Source organism: Leptosomus discolor, chromosome 8, assembly GCF_034619465.1.
Source record: "Leptosomus discolor isolate bLepDis1 chromosome 8, bLepDis1.hap2, whole genome shotgun sequence".
NCBI classification, from domain to species: Eukaryota; Metazoa; Chordata; class Aves; order Leptosomiformes; family Leptosomidae; genus Leptosomus; species Leptosomus discolor.
The window spans coordinates 18912811-18936823 of record NC_141398.1 but is presented as its reverse complement, the minus strand read 5'-3'; the positions used below and the strand labels follow the sequence as shown (position 1 = coordinate 18936823).

Genomic DNA, 24013 nt, shown 5'->3' with positions numbered 1-24013 from the left:
TCAATTTAGTAGCCACAATCTAGACAAGAAGCAATTTCAGTATTGAGTTGAAGAATTGAGATTGCCAGTATTTTTCTTTGGAGTTAAAATGAAATATGGATCCTGGTTTATTTTTGGAGACACAGTTTTTAAAAAAGATGACATTCAAATGTCTTTTTTCTGCATTGTAATAAAAGCTATACATTTCTTCAGCTGCTTTTTTACATTCTTAACACACATTTTGAAGTTTGGGGAAAAATCCAAACCCACTGCTGAGGTTTCAGTATGTTTTCTTTTTCTTGCTAAACTAGCAGCAATAAATAATAAACACATCCTGACTTGAAACTTCAGCTGCCTGCAATGCTGCATTAAAAAAAAAAAAAAACAACAAAAAAAACCCCCAAACCCCCCCCAAAACTGTAGTAACTGTGTGCTTCTGGATTTGTACAGCAAGCTTGTCTGTGCCACTGACTGGAAAAGATGCTGCAGCACCTGTCACTGCCATAGAACTGCTTAGTTCCAGATGCACTTTATTCAGGATTATTTTTTATGTATTTTTCTTTTATATTATATATGCACAGACACACACTATATATGTATATACATACATTTCTTTATATGTAGAAAATAATATATTTTACATACCTGTAAAGCAAAAAAAAGGTCTCCGAGAACCCAATTAAAACTCAGTGCAGCCCCAAACCTGCCTCAGTGCTCCTCAAGCTCCTGCGCAGGGCTCCCTCTGCATTTACCTTTAAGAGCTGCGATTATCCTCACCTGAAGTTCCTCTTTCTTCACATCCCATTTCTGTTCCGGTCATGATTCAGCGAGTACGTCTGACATCTGATAAGACAGCAGATCTGTTTCAACATGTCCTTTCTGGATTCTTGGGACAAAATTAATCTCGCCTAACTTCAGCCCTCTAGAGCAGAGATTGATGCTGATCACTGCCAGCTCCCACTACAGTCAGTGGGAAAAACCAGACCCTTGGAGAGACCCGCTCCTCTGACTGACGGCATGCCACTGCCCTCCACTGACAAGGCAGAGCGCCCACAGTGACTTAGCGCAGGTGCAAACATCCAAATCAGTGAGATAAACTCCACTGTCTGTGTTAGATCTTTATTAACCCCCTTCTATTAATGTTCAAGATTACAAAAATGTACATTTTGACAATTTAATACTTTCATCTGTAATGCTTTTGTATTCCTAGTCATAAATAATACACAAACCATTACAAAGGCCACTATAAAAATACATCCTTTTTTTGGTATGTCTGTTTGTACCAAAACAAGAATAAAATGCAGACAGGTTTATTGATAGCTGCAGAAGTTACTGTTGATGCAAAATAGATAGCAATACCCTACTCGCAGGCATAACATTTCCCTGTGCAGAGCAGAACCAAATCTGAAGTAGGCAAATTATTTCATTCTGTGAAAAAAAAAGTTTCTTTTAATAAATAAAGTATTTGATATGCAGGTTTTGATGAGATGAAATTATTAAGGGTATCAAGACTCCTTAATTAAAAGCTACAAGTTATTGAACAAAACTGAACTTAGAAAAACATTCAGGAAACAAAACTGTTACAATACACAACTCAGGTGTTGGTGTTTATAAATATATATATACACACACACACATACACAAATAAAACAACTGGAAGGGATAAAATTGCTTTCCTTCACACAAAGGAATCGAGCGGTCTCTCTGCACTCCAAGCATTACCATTTAGTTACCTCATCCCACTGCTTTAGCTCCTGCAGGCCCTGTTCACATTTTGGTTACTGGCTTGTATTTTCTCCTGCAGGAATTAAAAACCAAACCTGCCTGTCCCCATATCTCTAGGATAAGGAAAGGAGAGGCTTTGTTTCTTATTAAATCCCACTTTCTTCGATACAACCATATGCCTATGGGACTGTAAGCTTTTCACAAATATTTTGCTAAATTTGCTACATTTTTTTAATATTTCCTCAAATAAAGGTCTCTTATTTTTGAGATAATCAAAACACAATTGATTCTTTTAGAAAACAGCACTGGGCAAAATGTTCCATGTAATAAGATAAATCTCATTTAGTTGTCCCAGACAGACATCTTCAAACAGTGAGGTCTAAACTACAGATAGCAATCTTATGCAAGGAGATTAATATATACTCAGAGAATAAAATGTATGCACACTGGTAAAGTCACATAATGCACAGACAAATAATATTTTCTAAAAATGCAGTGTTTGTGAATGTATTCTGTGCACAGCTTTCTCGGATGAACTGCAAAAGAAATCTTGGCAGGTAATGCTGAAATCAGCTCTTACAGGATTTACAAGTTGTAAATAGGCATAGGCAGCTACCAGGGGTATACCCCTATTGCGTGTTACTCATTAATTAATACTGCCCTTTGTAGCTTTGAGAAAGCTTACGTACTTTCCTCAGTTACAATGTAGATCTGTTCATCTGGCACAGTGTTCTTGTGTGTGTTGGTTTCTTCCCCCTCCATGGAACACTTCTTCACCTCCAGATACCAGCGCCGAGTGCAGACAGCGTCATTTCACATGTCTGAAGTAAGTACCGCCTGCAGCTGCTTGCTCTGCCAGTCCCTGGAGGGAGGTGTTCCAGCAACAGGGAGTGGGGAAGGCAAATGGGATTTGAAGCAGCTATGCAGAGGCCCCAGCTTATGTCCTCTCATCCTAGGCAGCCCCAAGTCAGAGCAAGTTTAACAGCCTGGAGTATAAACTGTAGGACCTTGGGAGTTGCTTCCTGGGGAGGCAAGTAATTGCTTTAGGAACTTGAGTTTAACCCATCCAGAGATGACGGCGTAAACCCTTAGGCTAGCAACGGAAAAGCCAGCGTTACCTTTGCCGCCTTTGCCACGCAGTCCAATCTTTCTTGTCTGACAACCCACAAATAAGACATTTTTTCCCCCTAGATAGTATAGCAAAGGTTTATGGTTTTTATGGCTGACTGATGGTAAATTGAGCTGCATTGGGAAAGCAAAAATTTTACACAATAAACCGTAAATCATTTTGCAATCATTAACGAGCATTCTCAAAATCTTACTGCTGCCGATTAGAAACCTAATTCACTGGAACTGGTCACTCGCTATATTATATAAAGGAAAAAAGTCACTAGTCCTTCACGTTCTGAAAAGGGGGATGTGATAGTAGCGGTCATCCTCAGTCAGGAGAGAAATCTCATTCCATTCCCTTCTGTATTCGTCTGGATAGTTTACTTGAAATTCCTCAGTATTAAACCTATGCAGTCTGTAAACTCTTATCTTTACTTCAAGTAAGTATCCAAGAAAGAACAGTTCAACCTAAAGATGAAAGAAGTCTGTAAGACATTTATTTTTAGACTTAGAAAACTAAACCAAAGATAATCCAAGTTAAGGCAAGTCATCTAGCTTCAAAATAGCGGACAAGGAATAAAAGTGGCCCTTTTATAAGGCGAGTAAGAAAATTAAAAGTTTGAGGTTATTCTCAATGTTCCAACAGTCCTTCCACTGCTCTTCTGCATGTACAGGACATTGTGGTTAATGCTTGACGCTCTGGAAACATCCCTCTTCCACCTGACACAATACATAACCTGCTCCCAAAGCCAGCTCACACAGCTTAGTGGGGAGCAAGAAGGGACTAGCTAGTATTAAAAGATTGATACACCTTGAAAAATGGGAAGCCTGCCACCTTGTGATCATTTGCTACATGAGGGAAATATAATAGTAAAAGGAAAAAATTTCCTTGTACTTCATGTATATGAAACTTGAGAACTGGCCTCTTCATTGACTCTTCTTGTAAAGGATTGCTTAATTTGGAAAAATCTTTTGGAAAAAGCTTTTATCGTTGGGCACAGCCAGACAGGGCAGAACTTGTTCAGTTATAATCAAACTGCTCCTGAAGGTGACTGCAACATGTAACAGTTGACTTAACATATAAAGGTGAACAGTTAATAGAGTTCCCATTACGTACTCTTAACAGACATTAGATGTAATGGTAACCAAAGAGGGGAAAAAAATTAAGAGTGATGACAGAGGGTTTGGCATGGTAGAACAGATAGGAAAAGCAAAACAACATGTCAAATCTGCATAATCGGAAATTATTTTATACATCAGAAGTATCATTGTACTACACTATGTCTCACTGATAGCTTGCAGCATTTATTTCTGGCCCAGCAAGAAAAATGACCACCCCATTTTACTCTGCTACAGTCTTTTTCCTGGAAGATAAATGACTATCCTCAGTCTGCTTCCCACATCCCAAAGAAAAAAAATGGGCCAGCTATCACGGATGATGTATGATATATACACCCAATCCCATCAGAGGTGGAATTTAATTTTCATTTAAATCATTACCTGGTCTAGGCAAATAGAGTCACCTATGGAGTTCAGATGATTCATCATGAAACTCAAAGGGTCAGACGAAGAATCACGAGCAAGGAGAAGGCTAAAAAGGTTGTGTATGGGTTCTTCCCTGTTCTTTATCTGCTCATAGGCTTCGACAACTTCATAGAGCATGATGAATTTTATGGCCTCGTATAGTTTGTGCTCCTTGCTCTCATCAGAAAAGAGTGTATTACACATGTTTCCTCTTTCTTCATGATCTTTAGTAGCACTTATCTCAGCCCACTGGAAAGCACACAGAAGAATATTAATAAAATTATTAAGAAGTCTATTTAATATGAAAGGATCCAAAAGGAACAATTGCCAGTCTCTACTATACCATTAGTGTGGCCAAATGGTGGTGCAGATAAGCAGGTGGCTCCTTCGGATCCACAGTGAAATTTGAAGCCTTACACATTTCAGTTTCCATTTATCCACCTGAACCTATTTGCTACAGACAGCTCCAAGCATCTGGATGCTAATGACAGTCTATGAGAAAGCAAATTTAATTCCCCTACACAAAAGCCACCCATGACCACTGTAGAAAATCCAGGTATCACTGTCAGTAAAGAGTCTGACAGGAGCGTAACCATCAAAAGGACCTCAGAAAGTTACAAGAAATCTGTGTGGGTGCATCAGACATACACACTAAGCCATAAGCAAAGGTTACATTAAGTGATGATTCCTGACCTGTTTTTAACTTACAGTTTCCAAAATTCAGTGGTTTTCCTCTGAAGTAAGTAGTACCCCTTACATTAAAAGTTGTCCTGGCTTGAATTCTTTAGATACTGAGCCTGATTCAGAAGCATGTCAATTAAAAGGAATATAGACAAACTGGACAAGCCAGCATGGTATTATGAACTGTACACATCTGTATGTCTTTAGTGTCTTCTGCTTCATGAGGTCATGGTAAGTTGGCTGCACAAGAAGAGATAAGACAAAGACAAAGGTGGGACAGGAATGGGATAGGAATTTCTCATCACATCCAGAAAATGGGCCGTCCAGGAGACAATGCTGGACTGGGTACCAAATCAGAAAGCTTAAAGTTCCCAGTCCTGAACACAGTGGCTAAAAAGAGTCGTCTGGAACTGAGAGATTTTTGGGACTATGATAAGAGATGATGTGCAATGACTGGGATTCAAATGCATTTCAGTAATTCTGTGCTCGTATCATTTATATGTTGAAGTGGCCATAAACTGTGAATTGCAACTAAAAAAAAAAAAAGTAAATCTAACTTGCCCATTAATACTATGGAGAAACAGATCCCCATCTCCTCATGCATTCCTGAAGACTCTCCTTACAGGTTAAAAATGAGACCAAGTGGATGAACCACTAATGCCCCTTTGCTAGAGGACCTCTACTACCTGAGTGAAAAGCCTGTCCTAAGCGTAAAGCACCTATTAACCAACACGGCCCAGGCACAACAGGCAGCAGCCCACAAGATGACGAGGGAGCTGGGAAAGGCAGAGAACCCTGTTAGTGAAAACAGGCAAAAATCCATCTCACTTGCCAAACAGCATCTTTAGAAAAATAAAATGAAGTTGGGAGCTAGACCTCATGCCAAATAACAGCATAATGCATCATACAGCTGCTCCACAACAATTTGTTAAGTGTATGGATTTGTTCACTGTGCTGACTTGAAGCTTTCTCTACAAACACCCAGTTTAAATGCTTCATGCTAAGGGACTATCACCAACTTAAAAGAACTACAAGAAGTTAAAAATAAAAGCCAAACAATCCAACAGTGGCAAACACAAAGAGCAACCAGAACACAATGGTAACTGCACACAAGAACCACCAGGCATGTCTCAAGAAGACAGGCAGTTGTCACTGTGGCACAGCAAGGGTGCAGGCAAGGGACAAGGACCAGATCTCTATTTTAATTCCCTCTTTGTATTACTCATACTTTGTTTCTAGAGCTAAATAAATCTATTTGTGGTTTATTGTTTCTCTAGCAGTTACTATCACTGATAATAGCATTTAACTCTACAGAGTTGTGGCTCATATACACAGGGCCACATAAAAGGAACTAGCTTAAATGAGTACCAGTAAAATAAGCTGTTGTGGCTGTGGTAAGACAACCCAGAACCATGGTGTATTGTAGAATTAAAAATGACAGTTTAAAGTCTGACATACTGGATAATGGATGCCTTCAGAGAAGTGTTTCAAGCTAACTGGCCAAAACCCTGGAGTCCAGCAAATATCAGTCTCCACCTGATGGTTGTGACCCATGAGAGCATACAAAGCAACTGCCTGGCAGGAGGAAGATGGGGAGGAGAGGGTGGTGGGTGTGCTAGGGACAGCCTGTGGCAAAGGAAATAGGAACAGTCCAGACCTCACGCAACTGCAGACATGCAGAAACCCCAGAGGAGTCTTTAACTCTGTTTCAGAAGGCTTTGGGGACACTAAAACTCCCCAGGTTTTAAACATGTAAATAAGAGTTGGGAATGCAGGCAATCTGGCTATGTTGAGCAGAGGGGGCAGCGAGGCTGACAGGTCTTTGTAATCAAGTGCTTCAGCTTACAGAGAGAAACTATTGCAAAACTGGATAAATAAAACATTTTATGGAGATGGGAGCAAAGGAAAGACAATAGTTTGAGAAGAAAATGAACCGTTTGTTTGTTCCCTCCCACTGGGGGAGGGAATCCAGGAGGATCTCATACAGCATGTAGTAATTTTTAATTGAAATTATGAGATACTGCAGAAGCCACTTGATGGCAAGGGCAACTTGCCACACAGTAACAGCTGTGGGGAGGCTGCCCTCCCTAATTTGCAGGGGGACCCCTGAGTACTTAGCCTAGTGGATCCCCAAAAGCTGGATTCCCCTGCAGGACAGGTGATGGCCTTTCCAGCAGCTCAGCTCTCTGAACCTGAGAGTGAGGCTAACTGCCATAAAAATACATAATCAGGAGCAGTTCCCTAACTCTGTCTCAACCCATTTCTCAGTGCTTTTATTCCTCCCAAGCATTTCCTAAATACTCACATTCATCTTTAACGTCTCCATACATTTGCGCAATTTACCAAAGGCATTGGGACCTGTGTATCTTTCTGGCCCAAAACTGTATTGCTGAATCCAGTTGCAACCTTGGGAATACAAAAGCTTTTCTGGGAGCTGGGGTAGGAGAAAAAAAAAAAAAAAAAAAAAAAAAAAAGGCAGCTAATCATAAGCATAACAAGAAGTAGAATATAAAGTTACATAAACTTGTCTACACACATTATAATTTACAATGTGGTTCTACCCTCTGGTTGTACAACCAACAACAAAAAAAATGGGCCTCAGAACAACTCAAATGTTAAGGAGGCTCCATTTGACTTAAGAAACTTTTCATACAGGGTCAGCCAAAAAAGGAAGAAAATATTCTCTCAGCAAAATATATAAACCCACACTCTGGAAAAGCTGCAAACATCCGAATTCACTGTGGTACTCAGGATTACAGACACCCTCCAGTTTGCACGCACACCCCCACAGGCAGCAGCCATAGCTCCCCACCTCCTTGCTGCTGTCTCCTACTGGAGGTCCCAGACCCCGGGGCAGGATTCCTGCTGCTCCAGCAACACACTCAGCAGCTCTTACGTGAGCCACTGGACTTTGCACAGGTGTGGACGAGGAGGATGCAAATACGCTTTTGTGTCAAGGGAGTGACATCTAGCAGGGTGCCAGCACCATTTACCCATCCACATTATTTATTACAATTTAGACTGATGTTCATATTGGTATGTTTAGATCGGGGCCACTTTTTCAATCAAGTGTAGTTCAAGGAGTTTTAAAAACTTCCCTTTAAATTCTGATAATGATTCTACTCTACTTCCATAGCAGACACACCAGTCTTCACATTGAACAAAGATTCCTTCTGCAGTGCAAGGTTACCTTAATCATGTTCATTTAGGAAATTAATTTTACCTTCAATATATCTCTCTCCTTCATCCACGATGGAAAGGGAATGCCTTGGCTGAATATCTGAAAAAGCACTGCTCTTAGTACACAATAGTTGTCCCTCCTGACCTGTCGCAGGTATTTGATATGACAGCTCCAAAATAATTCTTCATATGCCTAAAAAAAGATTTTAAAAAAATAGCAATAAGAATTTAAAATCTTGGACAAAACCCATGTAGATTTGAGTCCAATTTCAAACTACTCATAAGAGGGAGCTACAGGGATGAGAAAGTATATTTTTAAGTTTTATATAAACAAAAATGTTCCAACTCTGTGGCTTTTGTAAACACCTTAAACTGGCACTGCCCCTTAAGAGTGATTCTGCACTCTCTCCAAACCCAGCAACTTGCTCCAGTCTGCACTGTTGCTAGCGTAAACATCCGCATTGTCAACCAAATCAGAGCCGGTCAGTGAAGACTTCTTTGCCATAATAGCTTTAACCTCAACCACTTCACAACTTGTGCTGACACATGGGATGGAGCAGCAAAAGGGCAGGAACAGGCGTCTGGCGAAAACTCCTTTTGGCAAAAACATCTCCTTGCGCTGACCTGAATCCATCATGCAATGATGACCTGAGACTGAGCAGATCTGGCAGCTCTGTGCTGAAGTAGGTGGCCCTTCTTCCAGCTACACACTCCCTGCATTTCCTCTGGCTCTCATCTGAGCCCTTGTTGAGACAATTCAGAGCAATAAACTGGCAGAGAATTACAAAGAGAATGCTACAGTTCCACAGGCTATTTATTTACAGTTTGCTTCCTGAAGGGGGCAGGAAGATGCTCTCAGTTCCCAGTCCTCCATCTCGGTTGCTTCACCCCATCCCAACACCACTTCTCAGCTGCACAGTCTCCCCTACTGTCACTTTGCATTGGCTGTGACAGCAAGCCTATTCAACTCATCCTGCTGGGCGAGCTCCCTGCTGCTTCAGCAAGCTCAGGTGGCTCAGAGAAGGTTCCACCAGGACGCCCACAAGCAGTGGAGGCTGCCACCTCACCACGCAGCCCAGGGCTGTCTCCAGCCACCACTCAGCGGCTGACTGGGGTGCTCAGGATGACAAGGACATGACCTGTGAGATCAGTAGCTTGTTAGTCCTAGCTACATGTGGTATGAGGCAGCAGGAATTGCTGGGCGCAGCTGAGCCGCGTGTGCCCTGCCTGCAGCACCTCGCACAGGGGAAGATGGCGGCACAGAAGAAGATGGCGGCACAGAAGTGCCTCGGCCGGGGAGTGCCACAGCCGCGCCGTGTGGCCAGGGGTGCCGAGCTGGAGCAGAGAGATGCTGCACGAAGGCAGGGGCTGGCCACCATCCAGCACACCGGCTCCTCCCCCGCTGAGCGCCACCTAACCTGGCACAGCTCGGGCGTGAGCTCCTGTCCCCAGCTGTGGCTGAGACAGCCAGACAGGGGCCTCAGGGGCTGCTGGGGAGGCTGCCAAGCACTGGCTGCTGTAGCACAGACCTTCAGAGCTTGGAAGACAAATGGGTGTGGCGTTCTGTTCCTCCCCAGAATGAGAGTTTTTGCCTTATATCAAAGGCTGGCCAAGAAACAGCACCTAAACCCAAGTTACTTGGGCTCTAGCACGGGGGATGATTTTTTCCTGTTAAAACTATTGTGTGGGTGGGTTGCTGGTGCTACAGGGGGGAATTCGGAGAAGATGCAAGACTAAAACCTGATCTACATTTTGACCCGCTTTGCTGAGGTCTTTATTTAGAGCCATGTTCATGCTGTTCCTTTTGCTTTTCATTTGCCTAGCCGGCATAGCAGGCCCTGGTAGCTGGGCAGGACCTTGCAGGGGGCATGCTGTTCCTTTCCCAGGTGGTACTTCTCCTCCATCCTCATACAGAGATTAACATTTAACTCTTACCTCCCTCATGTGTTTGGCCTGCTTTGTTTCTCCTTTCCATTCTCTCGCACTATAACCAAGTAGATCAACTTCTGTCAGCACGCTGAGATTCCCTAAATCAAGATTAATTCACAGATTAGTTACCTTCTGCTGTTCCGCATCTAAGGGCAGTTGCAGGGGGTGGGGGGGTGTGTCAATGAATATAGAATGACAACAAAAAGATTACGTATGAGTCTTCTCTGAAGGTAGTTACTCCACCTGAAATCCAAATGATAAAACAGGTGTAAATGGAGTTGCCAAAGGTCAATATTTACTGAAATAAGCAACAGCGTGGAAGATTAAAGTCTGCCTAATAAAAACCTACCGTTTCAGCAGCTGTGCTAAAAAGCTGTATAGCCTTCTGCAATACCAAAAAACAGCAACGAGGAAAGACATGCTTAGCATAAGCTGCACTTTCACTTTTTGCCACATGAGACACAAGGATTGCTTGGTGGCTGTTGTCCAGGACCGCACCTCATGCCTTCCTAAAATAGGGACAAAGACAGGAAAAAAATCTTGTCACTGTTTTGCAATACTCCTTTCTGTTTGTTTTCTTACAAAAAGAAAAATCATCCAAGTAGGATATGACTCCAAATAAAACACAAAACGTGAAATATAAAAGGTGAGTATATTTTTATATACTTAATATATATACTTAATATACTTAGTTTTTCAAGTTCTTGAGTTTTGGGTACATGTGGTTCATATTTCCAAGCTTTCCTCCACACAGTGAAGGCTAGATATATAGTTACAACGGAGTCACAGGAAGACTGATCTCAAAGTAACTGTTCAATAACCAAAAAAATATTTATATTTTTTGCTTCAGCATGGGCTGATCCAGAGACCTGTACAGTCATTACTTTGTGACTAAGGCCAGGCTTTAAAGACCTGGGGTTCCTGGGAGTTGTAGTCTACAAACAGACCATATAAGGCAATATTAGCTGACTAAGCATCATACCACTGCCCGGGGAATTAAACAAATGTTTCTGCCTCAATTTGGTTAAGTTTAGGGTCAATGTAAAACTCCGGAGAAAGCTCCTCCCCAGGGATTTGGTGGAAAGCTCAGCAGATCATCACAAAGAGGATGCGCTCTCACTGTTCCTTACAGACATAAACCAGGACATGTTTCTGTCACTCTCTTGGCATTACAGGCAGGATTAGGGAAGATTTCGGTTGTCTTTTGTTCATAAGAAAACCTAGAATTGAGAGAGGGCCTGGAGGCTGAATAGTTGGTCAAGGCAGTATCTGCTCCCTAAGTGAGAAATTACCCTCTGAAATCTGAATATAGGAAATTCCCAGAGTTTACGATCAACAGCTGCTCTGTTACTAACTTATTCATTGATTTAGTACAAAACTTTAAGAGAACTCAGCTTTTTATAAAGGCATCCCCAGAGAAGGCTGAAAAGATCCTTCTCCAGAGAGTCCATAAAGGGAATTACTCATTCAGCATAGTTTTATGTCAGTTGAACTTCTGCCTCTCCTGACTTTAACAGGAAATTTAAGAGGGGTTTAAGTTTTCCAAGGAAGTTAAGCCCATGCACTGTGGACAACTATCCAGTCAAAGAGTTACATATGAATCCCATTCCTGGCAACGAGATAAACAGCTATGCACACATTTTTACAAGCACTGTTGCATATATACAGAGCACTGCTGATATTTGGCCTTTTCCAATATTCTGTTGTTTGAAGAATTTTTATTACAGGATGTCATATGCAAGTTCTCCAGAGGCAAGACCCAGATGTCATCTCTCCCATGACAAAAGGCAGGTTAAGAGCTGTAAATGAAAGGGTGATAATAAACTTTAAAGAGGTAATCAGAGAAGCTTTTGGGGTGCTAGTTCCCATTCACACAAAACCTGTATGCTGTGAACACAGAAGACGATGGATAGGTCTTCTGTCAGCTTCTACTCGTAGGCTGCACTGACGTGTGCGCCCCTGGCACGACTGGGGTTTATGCCTGCACATGCTGAGTAGGAAAAAGCAAGACATGCCTTCACACAAAACCAAAAAGACCAAAAATCTGAAGCTGCAGAAAGCATTTATTACTGATGCCAAGTAACAGGCAGCAAAACATCAGCTGTAAGGTTTGAAAATGGCATAGCTCATGGAAACACCAGGACACTCCCGCTTGCAGCACACACACACGCAGTTGCTGCTGATGGACACCAATAGGCACGTTCTTGATACGCACCCAAACTGCTACCTACAGAACAACAACTAGGAATTAGTAACAGACAACAGTCATGGCAGAATCAAGCCACTGCAGTTTTCCCTCTCTCTTCTTTAGGATAAAGGCATCATCATTGAAAAAGCCTTAGTAGACTGTAAACAACTGAACCTTCTGCTAACTGGAATGGAACCTGGAGGCTTATAAATGTTGTTCAGCCTATGGATCAGTGGGTATTTTGGATTTATATTGTCATGCTGTTGTACAAAAACCAATGATGATTCAAATGAAAATCATTAACAGCAATTTAAACATACAGTATCAAAACGAAGACGCGGCAGACTTTCATTACTTAAAATGGTCCCTCTTGATTTTGAACTAACTGGGACTATAAAAAGGAGAGCTGGTCCACCTGTTAAAATTACAAACTTTGCTTTACGGAATACCAGAAATACATGTGAATGCAAAATTTCTTCCTTTACCCTTTTTGCAGGCAAAAAGATGAGAGGTCTGCATCAGCTTTTAAGCTGAATCAAGCGAGCTTTTGAAAATGTTTTTGATGGTATTAATCCTGAAAAAACCCTACTGGAGTCCAACAAACCCTCTTTCAAGGCATATGGTTAACAGGTACATGAGCAACTGTTCTTCAAGGAGGGCTGGAAAGCACTGGCTTACTGATTTCACTCAAAACCACCAATCAATATCAGAGAATACAAGATAAAAACAGATGAACAATATTTGGTTATTTAATATGGTGGATTTATAAGTGGGTATTTCCCTAATAAAAAGCCTAACGGGAGATGGGAAATCCTGCAAACAAGCGATTTTGAGTATTTTTGCTACATTTGTATTACAGCATCCCCCGGACTTCAAAAACTTTCCCTCCTGTCATGAGAAAGCTGCTGTTCAAACAGCACCTTGTGATTCGGTTACTACTTTCAGTGCTTATGTCACACTTAGAAATGCAATGACATTTTTTTATTCAGGTAAATGACATTTAGAAGTGGCAGCTGGATCACAAAGTGCTGCTGGTAAAGATACATCACGAACAAGACATGAATTAAAGAAGGCGGCAATTTAAAATAGATCTTTCCACCCCCTCCAAAATTCTTCAGAAACCGAACAGCAATTACATTAATAACACACTGGTGGGTGGAGTAAAATAAACCCACAGATTTTTAAACCAAATCCACTCCCTGGGATAGGGACACAATTCATCCTGTTCCTCAGGAGACCATGACAACTGTTGGTGCTGCGACCAGCTGCTGGGCTCACATCTTTCTGAAGACTGACCACGAGGACAGGGAGGCTTGACTCTTCTCCCACACAGGGGAACACAGCCCTGGGACTTCTAACACAGGTCCTAGCAGACACGGGGATGAACAGAAGTTGAACAGATGAAGTTGGAGCTGACAGCAGTGTTTATCTTACAATGCAAGTAGAACACAGTGTTTTCTTTTCATGCCACATCAACTTCCTGCTTGTACCAAACCTTAAGTTTTTACCACCCCACAAAGTCACCAGGAGAGACACGCAGAAGAAGAAAAAAAAACTAAAGGCCAGAAAAAAGATGAGTAAGAGACAACTACAACATCTGCTGCTTTCACAGGTAACTCAAGAAGAGTCTCTGAAGGATCAGCTCCACATTTGACTCTTTCACAACCTTTTTGGAGGCTGCCACCTTAAAATGCGTAACTGATAAAATACAAAATGTAAGAGAACAGCTTGGGAACTAGCGGGCAGCACTGCACACAGCGCTGAAGTACGATCCAATATTCCACCGTGTCTGATGGCACATTTACCCTTCCACTTTTTTCCTTCTTCCCCACAACAAGGCCATCAGAAAGATAAGAGTGTCTTCCAAAATTAAAGTCGCTCTGTGACTTTTTTTTCCATTACATTCTTTTGCACAGTCTTTTTGGTACTGGAAGCAGGACATAGTACTTGTTATGATAAAGTTGCCAAGTTCCATACTCTCGTCACACAACACTATGTTCCTAGTTCCTGAAAAGCAGGTATCCCTTCCTTCAAAGGGGGAGACAGAATTTGGGATCCCTCTGTTACAACCCTTCTGCTGCCCACCTGTACCCCTCCTTCTCCCTCCTCTCTTGGATCCAGAGCTAGGAAAAGAGACCCCTGAACTGAGAGATGCAAGGCTTTGCATGGAGGTCCATGTCTGCCTGCACTGAGTATGTGCCTGCAGAGCTCTATTCACAGTTCCACATCACTTTTTTCCAGACTATGTAGTATCAGTACTGAGGTATGTTATAAAATAGGCTAAGTCCCTCTTTTAAGGGAAAACAAGCAAACTTACCCTTACAAAGCAGGCATCAGCATGATGCACAGATGCACATACACCTCAACTGACTGAACCAAGGAGTCACAGACAAAAAGTTATTAATTACACAAATTCAATACCTACAATAGATTACACCCCATAACAGCTTCGAAGTGAGAAACCTGCCTTTTGAAGCAGTGCCAAGTGATTACAAAGTCTTTGATTTCTCTGTCTATTATCAGCACCACACCAAAAAAAATGCAAAACTACTGAAACAGAACAGATTAAACACATACCAAGATAGGTGGGAAGCACTGCTTAATTCAATAACTATTTAATTACAAAGCCATGTCAACTTGTTAAGCAAACCTTCTTCACCTGTTCTAACTTAACATCTAGAGATGATCTCTACTTGGTATAAGAAGGAAAAGAGAATCATTTACAGGCAAAGATGGTAATCATCAGTGACTTACCAAAAGTTCAACCGTGTCCGCTGATCAGATCTCAACTTCTACTCCAAAAAAAATAACAGAACAGAATCCTAGCCCCAAACTGTAACTAGAATCATGCAATTACCTAGAAAATGGAATAGTTTCGGTAGCACTGAGGCCCGTCACTTGCAAGAAAGTCTTTATTTACACAGCTGTCCTGCGTAGGAGTCTCAAGTGCTCTCTCAGCCCTTGTCCTCTTTCTGCAAAGATGTTACAGAAAAAATAGAGTAGAAAGCCTAGCAGCCTTCTTTGGACTCCCTGATCATCAACAGGACCCAATCTCCTGCTGTTAACATACCTATCCAGTTGTGACACCTATTCCTACACTGTAGTAACAAGCATAATGCATTCTTACCTACTGTGTGATTATCTAAAGTATACCCTATTACAGTTATCTTTACAAAACCAATTTCATCTATATAATCAAGATATTAATGCATACCCTAGCCTGCACATACCATTTCCCTCTCTCCAAATGCCTACAAGAACTGAACTTTCCTTTTGATCTCCTGTATAATACAGCTTCCTTTTTAAGGTACAGGGTGCTTTATCCAGCACCTTCAGAAAATAAAGCTCAGCTACACTTCCATTTATATAAGAAAAAACATGAAAGAAGCCATCAGAGAATTTACAGTCCAGAGCAATACGTGAAAAGCATTTCATGCCACAAAAAAACCAAGTATCTCTCTCTTTAAAGCTCTAATTCCTAAGTATGAGTAAAAAAATAATGAAAAAATAACCTAGCCTCCTTTTAAAAAAGGAGCCTCAGAAATTTCTGCTGCCATGATTATTTTTTATTTAATGTGGAAAAAAAAAAATCCATCCTCATTCAGAATTGCTATTTAATGCCTGTACACTTCAAACAGAAGTTATGTAAATGCACGACATCTATTATTTGAAGGAAGTCCAGTCTAAGGATTCTTATTAGCCTGCTGCTGAGTTGCATGAGTCATCCCTAATGCTGCTCATGTTTGTTTCTGGTTTATCTATTTGCAAACACAACTCTCAAAATGCTCCCCCCTTCTTCGTTGTTGCTTTGCTCAATCCAAGCCGACACAGTAAAGGAAATATTTTCCTCCCGAATATCTTCTTACACTTAGGCTTAGCTGATAGTCTAAGCGGGTTTTTCTGTTTGTCTGCAGAACTGAAGCTTCAGTTACAGGAGAAAAAGTTGAAGTCTCCCTTAGCAACATGAATTATATATATATATATATAAAATACCCACAGGAGAGGCCACCACTGCAGCAAGGATGCAAGTGGCAAAGCAGCGTAGCCCCCCAGCTGCACGCAAGGAGGGGTGAAAGACACCTGGATCGAGGAAGAGAGAATGTCAACAGAAACCTGCATGGCAAAGATCTCAATGCGAGCAGCATAGAGGAAAACAAGCTGCTTATTGGACTCGGAATATTCTGTGTGGAAGCTCTCTGCTTGCAAAAACACATTACTATTTTTATTGCTAGTGCACGTTTGGTATTGTTACAGACATCTGGATGCCAAGAGAAGCTTCAAGCAAAGAACTCTGGACACTGGTTGCAGGGACCGAGAGGCCATGGTTCCCTGACACATCTGCATTTGCACAAACTGCCTAAGAATTGGACAGTTATACGGCAAGGTCTACATAAAATACAAATTATGCAGCCCTGTAAAATATGGTTAAGTGTGAGCCTACATATCGAGCTCTTCTTGAGGGGCTGGCACTTGGCAGAGGCACAACTTACTTTTACTTTTAAACTAAGAAAATGAGATACAGAGCACCAGACAGTTTCTAACCTTGGAACCCAGCAGGGCCATTTTTAAAGATCTATAATGATATGAAATCCCCTATTTTTAAGGCCTCAGCCTTTGGCAAGCATGTCACAGCTGAAATTTCTGCACAGGAAGCGACACGATATGAAACCAGAACTGAAGGACAACGAACACGTCTGCAGGTCGCTCCCGGACAAACGCAGCAGGCACACGCACGGTGCTGTGCTCAGAGCAAAACCAGGGTAAACCCATGGGAACTCTCTTTGTCACACAGACCAACCTGAAACAAGTATTTAAGTTTGCTGAAAGGCTGATTTTTGCACAAACTCACCAATTAAAAACTTGCCAGCATTTCCCTGGAGACAGCTGATCTGTGGGCAATGACAAGCACCTTGCCGTGGTGCTGCTTCGCTGCACAGATGCTAGGGCAGGCTTGGATGACAGTCAAAGCCCCACGCACACCACATCACATCAAGGCAGTAGTTTGATGCTAAGGTACGCATTTCCCACTTTCATAGCACCATTTACCAAAGATGACCACCCCACTCTGGAAACATAAAAGCCAAACGCTAAAAAAAATCCGGAAAATCTCAGCAACATATTATGGACAAGCAATCTGAGACGGGGTCTTGCCCGAGAGACGGGGTCTTGCCCGAGAGACGGGGTCTTGCCCGAGAGACGGGGTCTTGCCCGAGAGACGGGGTCTTGCCCGAGAGACGGGGTCTTGCCCGAGAGGCCATACAGAGCTAGCACAAGGACTAGAGACTGAGCATATAAAGCCACATCAACCCATAGTTTTAGCCCGCCACCTTAATGCTATGTGGCTCAAATAATACAAGTCTTCTGCTCATCCACAGCCATCTCCTCAAGGAAATATGCTGCCCAAGCATTTCTTTCAACAAACAAGCTACCCTGTTAGCCACATCCCTCTGCACGGGTACGTGGTGTAAGTGGCATCTGTCCCAGCCAGTGACATGGGGACAGGCGCTATGGACACATCTCCTCTCTCTGTCAGGAGCTTCCAGCACCTCCACACAGGCTACACAGAAATCCCAAGCGCCAGGGCCTGGATCCCGAGAATGCCAAAAATGTAAATGATCACTCCTCAGCAGTGAAAGAATGAGAAGAAGCTACAAAGACAGAATAAGGCTGAAAAGACACTAAAAGCTGCTGACTTAAAAATTTCTCAGAATATCCATGAAGTAGCCTGCAGCAGTTTTGGAGTATTTTACAACATGTTTGCCTTCACTGGAGCCTTCTCAAGAAGTGGACAGTAACACTCTTACCTCCTTTTTTTTCCTCACTTATGCTGGGGCAAAACTTTGACATTATTTTACATGATCAGGCAACAGATAGCCCAACCATGAGTTAGACTGTTCATGGGAAAAAAAACCCAAGCTTTCCATCAAACCAAATTTTGTAACATACAAACTAAACTCTCTCTAGCACCTCAGAACAGATACAAGATACCGAGCTACAAACCACTCTTAAAATTGTCATTGACCACTTCTGCGTTGCTGTGGCTGAAGTACATGAGTCCTGACAGATTTCTATCACAAAACACTGACATTTTAGTTAATAAACAGCTATTTCTCTATCTTTCTGGAAGGCATGACATTGCCATGCCCAATCCCCAGCACTGCACCCATGCACAGAGGAACCAGTGTTTGCCATGCCAGGAATCCCAGCAACAGAGCACGCAGCAAAGTTCCCCATTACACTACGTGCCAGCACCACGCCAGCTGTACCAACCCAGGAGTGCAGAAAGGATGCCGTGCGTCCACCATGCTTTCCCAAATTCCCTCAAAGCAGAAAGATCCTGAAGCTATTCAGGGTCAGATGTCAGACAGCAACTCAGATTAGCATTTGACTACATTATACTCCTTCAGAAGTTAGAATGCCTGAAAAAAAGTCATTAGAATAGGACTAATGTGGCCCAATGGTAATTTTTTAAAAAATAATTTCACAGCCTAAACCGAAAGAAAATTAAACTTTGTGCAATTCTAATCACACCCACAAATTTCGTCATGCAAGTGTAATGAAACCAGCGTTAAGTATAGCACCTTTTGACTCCTGAGCACTGGTTAGTCCCCTGTGTTTTCAAAACAACTAAATTATAACCATACTCATCTCCCCTAGCATAGTTTGGCACCATTGACTCCCACGGTTCACCTGCACGGGGTCATGAGGTACACCACAGAGGTATTTCTGAACTCTCAAACTCATTTGCCTGGGTAATCATGCAAGGTCAATCATTTTCAGACATTAAGCTCAAGGAAAAACTGCCAGACATTACTGAAATACCCTTTAATGTTTGTTGTTATACCCTTGGTAGATAGGAAGTGAGGATTTAACCTGGAAGCTATATCTAAGAAGCAAGGTGGACAGACAGTCCTGATGCTGATTGACATCTAGTCAGGCAACCTGGTCCAAAAAGTTAAACAGTTTGAAAAGACTTAAATCCCAATGGGAAAAAAACTCAGAACTATGAAAATGAAGTATTTTTTTCAGAATTCCAAATCCAAATGCAGATGCTTGTCCATAAAAACACTTACATTTCATATGCTGACCAGCATTTTAATGCTGGTTCTGCCCTTGAAAATCAATTCTAACACCGGTCATCCTGTAGTATTTTGTACAGATATGCAAAGTTCCAGCTTCTCTTACTGTATGATGTCCCCTTTGATTTCTAATTATATTATTTGTCGAGCAGTAAAGAAACAAAATTCTTAAAGCAGCAAACTTCAGTGACTGCGAAGACGTTTTCTGAGCCTTAAAACCAAAATGGGTCATTTCTTCCTGTTTCACACACTTTCCCTCTTTGTTTCATCACTTGCAGAAACTGGAATGGGCCAAAGGACAGAACTGGGAATCGCTGCGCTTGCACGTGTTAGCAGCAGAGCAGTCAGCACCGCGCTTGCTTAGAACTCACTTACTAAATGCCACAGGCATCTGGCTCTTTCTCCACTGCAGAAAATGAAAGTATAAGCGGAATACAATTTGTACAACTCCTCCAAAAAGCAAACTAGTTGGTTAGTACGAGAGGCAGCGCAGCAGCTGGACCAGAGACCAGCAGAGCAGAAACGTATCCTAAAGCGTGCAGCAGCAAAGCAAGCCGGCAGGGCATTCCACACCGACGAGACCACTCACAGCGGCTTAAAGATGCGCAATACTGAGAGCTACAGGCAGCTGGCAAGCAGGTCAGAAGGGGTGCCTGTCCGTCTTCCCGAATCACGTGCTCATTTCTGATCCCCTTAGCCCCTTTTTCCTAAACCTTCACCTTTCTGATGGGAACAGCAGCCAGCCTGCAACATTTGGTTCCAGATTCCACACAGTAAAAACAAACAAACAACACTCCCGCCCCCCCCCCTCCCCAAGCAAAAAAACCTCACACCAAAATCCCAAGCCCAAACAAAACAAAAAAAACCCCAGAACTAAACAGCGAGCCCACCCCCACACCCCACACCCCCCCCCCCTCCTGCGGAAGCAGCCCCCGCCGTTGCTCCGGGGCGACCGTCTCCGGCAGCGCGGGGCGCTCGGAACGCCCCCGTTCCCAAACGAAGTCCAAACCACCACAAACCCCCTCCCGCAGGCCCCGCCGGGCACCCTCGGCCCCGCCAGCCCCTCCCGGGCCGCCCCCGGGCAGGTGCGCGCTCCCGGCCGGCCGCACCGCGGGCGGGGGGTGCCACACCGAGGCGGTCCCGCCGCGGGGACCTTCGGAGCAGCTTCCCGAGGGTTGCCACTTCGGGATAAACGGCCCCCAAGGAGTCCAAGCGGGAAATTAAATTAAAAAACAAAGCGACGACGAACAAAGGCGAACCCTCGCTGCGGCGGCGGCCGTCCCGCCGCGCCTCACCTGCTCCGCCGCCTGCGCCGCCCCGGGGACCAAACCCCGGCTGCGAACGCGCCGCCGGCACCGCCCGGGGCGGGGATCCCGCGGGGCCGCCCCCCGCCCGGCTGCGCCCCGCTCCGCGCCGCCCCGGCACCGGGGTTCGGGGGGGTCGGGGGCCTTGGTTTCTCTTTGCTGGGCGACGAGAAGGCCGGAGACCTCCCAGCCGCCCCCAGAAACCGAGGGGTGACGCGGGCAGGGCAGTGGCGGCGGACCCGCTTCGGGGAGGAGGGCTGAGCCCCGCCACCCACCTCTGGGCCTGTCGTCAGCCCCAGAGCCCGGCGGAGCGCCCCGTTCCCCAGCAGCCCCTCCATCAGCGGGGCACACCGGGCGCTCTGGTGTCGCACGGCGTCATTGTACGTTATAGAGCAGCAGGTGCCTTCACGGAGACCGACCTGACCAGCACCTGCCTGCAAGCCAGCCGTGAAACAAACACGACTGAGTCACTTCGCAGTTGTGGGTTGGTTTTTTTCCCCATCATTAAAAGTAGATTTCCTCACTAATTCACTCATTAACAAGATGAAGTGCATTCATCTGGAAAGAAATCCCCCCCGCCCCGTGCCAAGTACATTCCCTTATAGCAGCCTTTTAGCTGTCCCAGCTGTATGCAGAGAATTTGCATAGATCGGTGTCGTTTCTTTTCTGGTTACACATTAAAGAACAATTTTCTTCATCTCCCTAGGGCGTTTGCAGGAAAAACAGAAGGGAATTGTAATGGTCTGAACAAGTGACGCAGACTTAAATCTTTTACAGAGTTACAAGCAGTTTGTTCCAGTACAGAGCTGGGACAAATTTACAGGGTTGTTCTGTTGTTCGTCTAAAGTATCATAGGATATTAAAATGGCTGGAGATAGGCAATTAACACTTTTCATGAACAGTGAAGATATTTGTACTGTCTGCCATGAATATCAGATTGTTTCTCCATCCACCTCAGACAGTCTGGGCAAGGGAGACAACAGACAGAGCCTGTTAAAATATCAGTGTGCCAAGTGGTCGCTTAGGTGCACTCACAGAAGGCCACGAACTCACTTACTTACCCAAGTAAAGGCAAATCTAGGCTTAAAAAACGGCTAAAAATAGCAAAAGTAAATAGTTGACTTAAGAGGCCTAAAGCTGTCAGTTGTTTATCACTGTGTGCTGCTCCACCAAAAAATCCGTTTTGGAAAAAAATAGTTTTTTTTTTTTGCCTCTCTGCAGCATCAGCTAGCTGGTGCTTTCCATTCGGACATGCAGTTTGTGGTTTACTGTAGGAGGCACAGCCAAGAGAGATGCTGTTAGGATATAGCTCACACAGCATCCACCTGTGAAGGCTCCAAGGTACTCAGATTTGTTTCTGAGCCATGTCGTTCCTGCAGTTATCACATGCTCCAGCTTCCTTCTCGCCTTAGTGTCGGTGCTGCTTGATGGTTTAGTGTCCCAGCCAAATCCAATTTGCCTCTTTCTGCCTCCTCTAACCTGTGTTAAGATCTTAGGGTTTAGCAGGTGGTTTATTTGAGCAGACAGGCCTGAAAGTTAATGTTTGTCTGGCTGCTGACTCAGAGAGAAGAGATGAAACACACAGAGTACAAATGCTGCAGATCAGCCCCCATATCAGTGAGCCCTTCCCACTTCCTGGCTCTCTGCTCTCTTCTCAGGGCATTTGTTAAGCACTTCAGTGCAATCTAGAGAATAGCCTACGCCCCTCTATGGCTGCTTTTGCTGGAAATAAGCCCTGGGGCAATCAATCAAACAGAGATCACTTACTTGAAACATCTTGAGGTATTTTTTTGACTAACACTGTCCATATGCCTTTTCTTCCTCCTTAAGCTCTTTCTGGACTTCTTCCCTGAGCCACTGATGGAGAGCTCTCTACTCCCTTTTCCCATTTGTGGGCTTTGGCAGGAAAATATTGTCTCTCCTCCTTGCAAGTCGCTGAGACAGGACAGCCTCTACCCGCCTCCCTCCTTTGCAAGCTCCTACTTGGCCTGGGATGCAGGCAGCTCTGCTGAGACTGAGCTGGGTACCACACAGGCCTCCTGCACTTCTTGCTGGTCTGGTCAGGGTATGCCGCTCCTGTTGGCCGAGTATGAGTTAGGGTAATCCTAAGGAGAGCAAGCACAGTCTAAGTCTGAACTGGGATCAACTGCAAAAAGGGGAATAGCAGCTAACTGGAAGGCAGTTTCTGCTACGGACTGTGCAGAAGTTGAAACATGCTGCTACAAGGGTTCAGAAAGCTTCGGAAAGTGTGAACTTCCCCAAAATATCTTGGAAAACAAGGTAGAGAGCTAGAGCAGGCCTTACTTAGAGCATGCCTTCAACATGTTTCTGCAGAAGTAATATATCCCCTGCTTCGCCTCAGACAGCAGCTCCGTGGGGACAAGGGGAAAGAGAGCTCCTGGGAGCTCAGACTGGAAACAGCTTGATTCTCTTCCTCCAGACTTCCTCCTGGTCACGGCCTTTTGCACACCTTTGTGATACTCAGACAAGGCTATGTGCGATGGCAAACTTCTACTGCTTAGGGGTGTTTGTGATACTTGCTTCCTTTAGGGGAGCATTATGAACTTGCCCATGATGTGAACCTCCAGGCTTTCTGCAGGTCATGGCATCTCCAAGCTGCAGACGTAACTGACTACCTCGCTCCGCTGGTGCTCACGTGAGACTGCATAGCAATTACAGTAAAAGCTGATACTGAAAGCCGTGCTAAGCAAGTGTGAAGACATTTTAACCATCTCTGTTTAAACCCACAAATCAGCAGCAGAAGCAACTGCCGTGTTCTCGCTCCCATCTGCAGGTGAGCAGCAGGATTATAACCACAGCCCAAAGAACGTAAATAATTCAAAAGGAGTGCCAAAAGGGTCCGCTGAGACAAAGGCAACAGCATCCAACCCAGTAAAAGCAGGAAACCTAGATGCAGAACTGGTGAGAGTTTCACCCTTCAGTTTTTCGAGTGCATTATTAACAGTCAGGAAACCCTTCCCTGTTTATCATCATTTATTGCTGCTACCAAGGTACCATCCAAAGCATAGGCAGAAGCAGTGCCCATGCAGCTGTGATCTGCAGCACAGGACCTTTCTATAGCTGATCACCAGCTTGGTGAGATGCCAAAATTTAGAGCACAGCTCTACAAACTTACCAACACTTCTCTTTGAGTGGTTAATTCTGCTTTGTTTTTCTTGGTCAGTGAACTGGCCTCTGTTCTTACTTGTCTTTCTGTCATGTCGCCTCTGCATCTCCTCTCCAGAGTATTCCCCCCAACTGGATTTCTCTCCACTGACTTCTTTTTCTGGGGGTAGAAAATGAGTCTCCACAGA

The 24013-nt window shown here is 43.8% G+C and overlaps 1 protein-coding gene across 1 annotated transcript; it reads right to left on the bottom strand.

Moving 5' to 3' along the window:
• Nucleotides 1-1181: 1181 nt before the first annotated feature.
• OTULINL (OTU deubiquitinase with linear linkage specificity like) lies at nt 1182-24013 on the bottom strand. Its single transcript, XM_086469182.1, has 8 exons — nt 23836-24013; nt 10478-10637; nt 10340-10371; nt 10135-10226; nt 8243-8392; nt 7325-7453; nt 4315-4587; nt 1182-3282 (listed from the first exon to the last, which is right to left on the bottom strand). Exons 1-8 carry the CDS (start codon nt 23930-23932, stop codon nt 3103-3105), a joined length of 1113 nt encoding a protein of 370 aa, XP_086325308.1. The 5' UTR covers nt 23933-24013; the 3' UTR covers nt 1182-3102.

What these genes read in the sequence shown, in the direction of transcription:
- OTULINL (XM_086469182.1), bottom strand. Translation starts at nt 23,932, where the DNA reads ATGCAGAGGCGACATGACAGAAAGACAAGTAAGAACAGAGGCCAGTTC. An exon ending in AGGAGAGAGATATATTGAAG is followed by an intron (nt 7,454 to 8,242) that starts GTAAAATTAATT and finishes CTCCTACCCCAG; the next exon opens with CTCCCAGAAAAGCTTTTGTA. An exon ending in TGGAGACGTTAAAGATGAAT is followed by an intron (nt 4,588 to 7,324) that starts GTGAGTATTTAG and finishes TGTGCTTTCCAG; the next exon opens with TGGGCTGAGATAAGTGCTAC.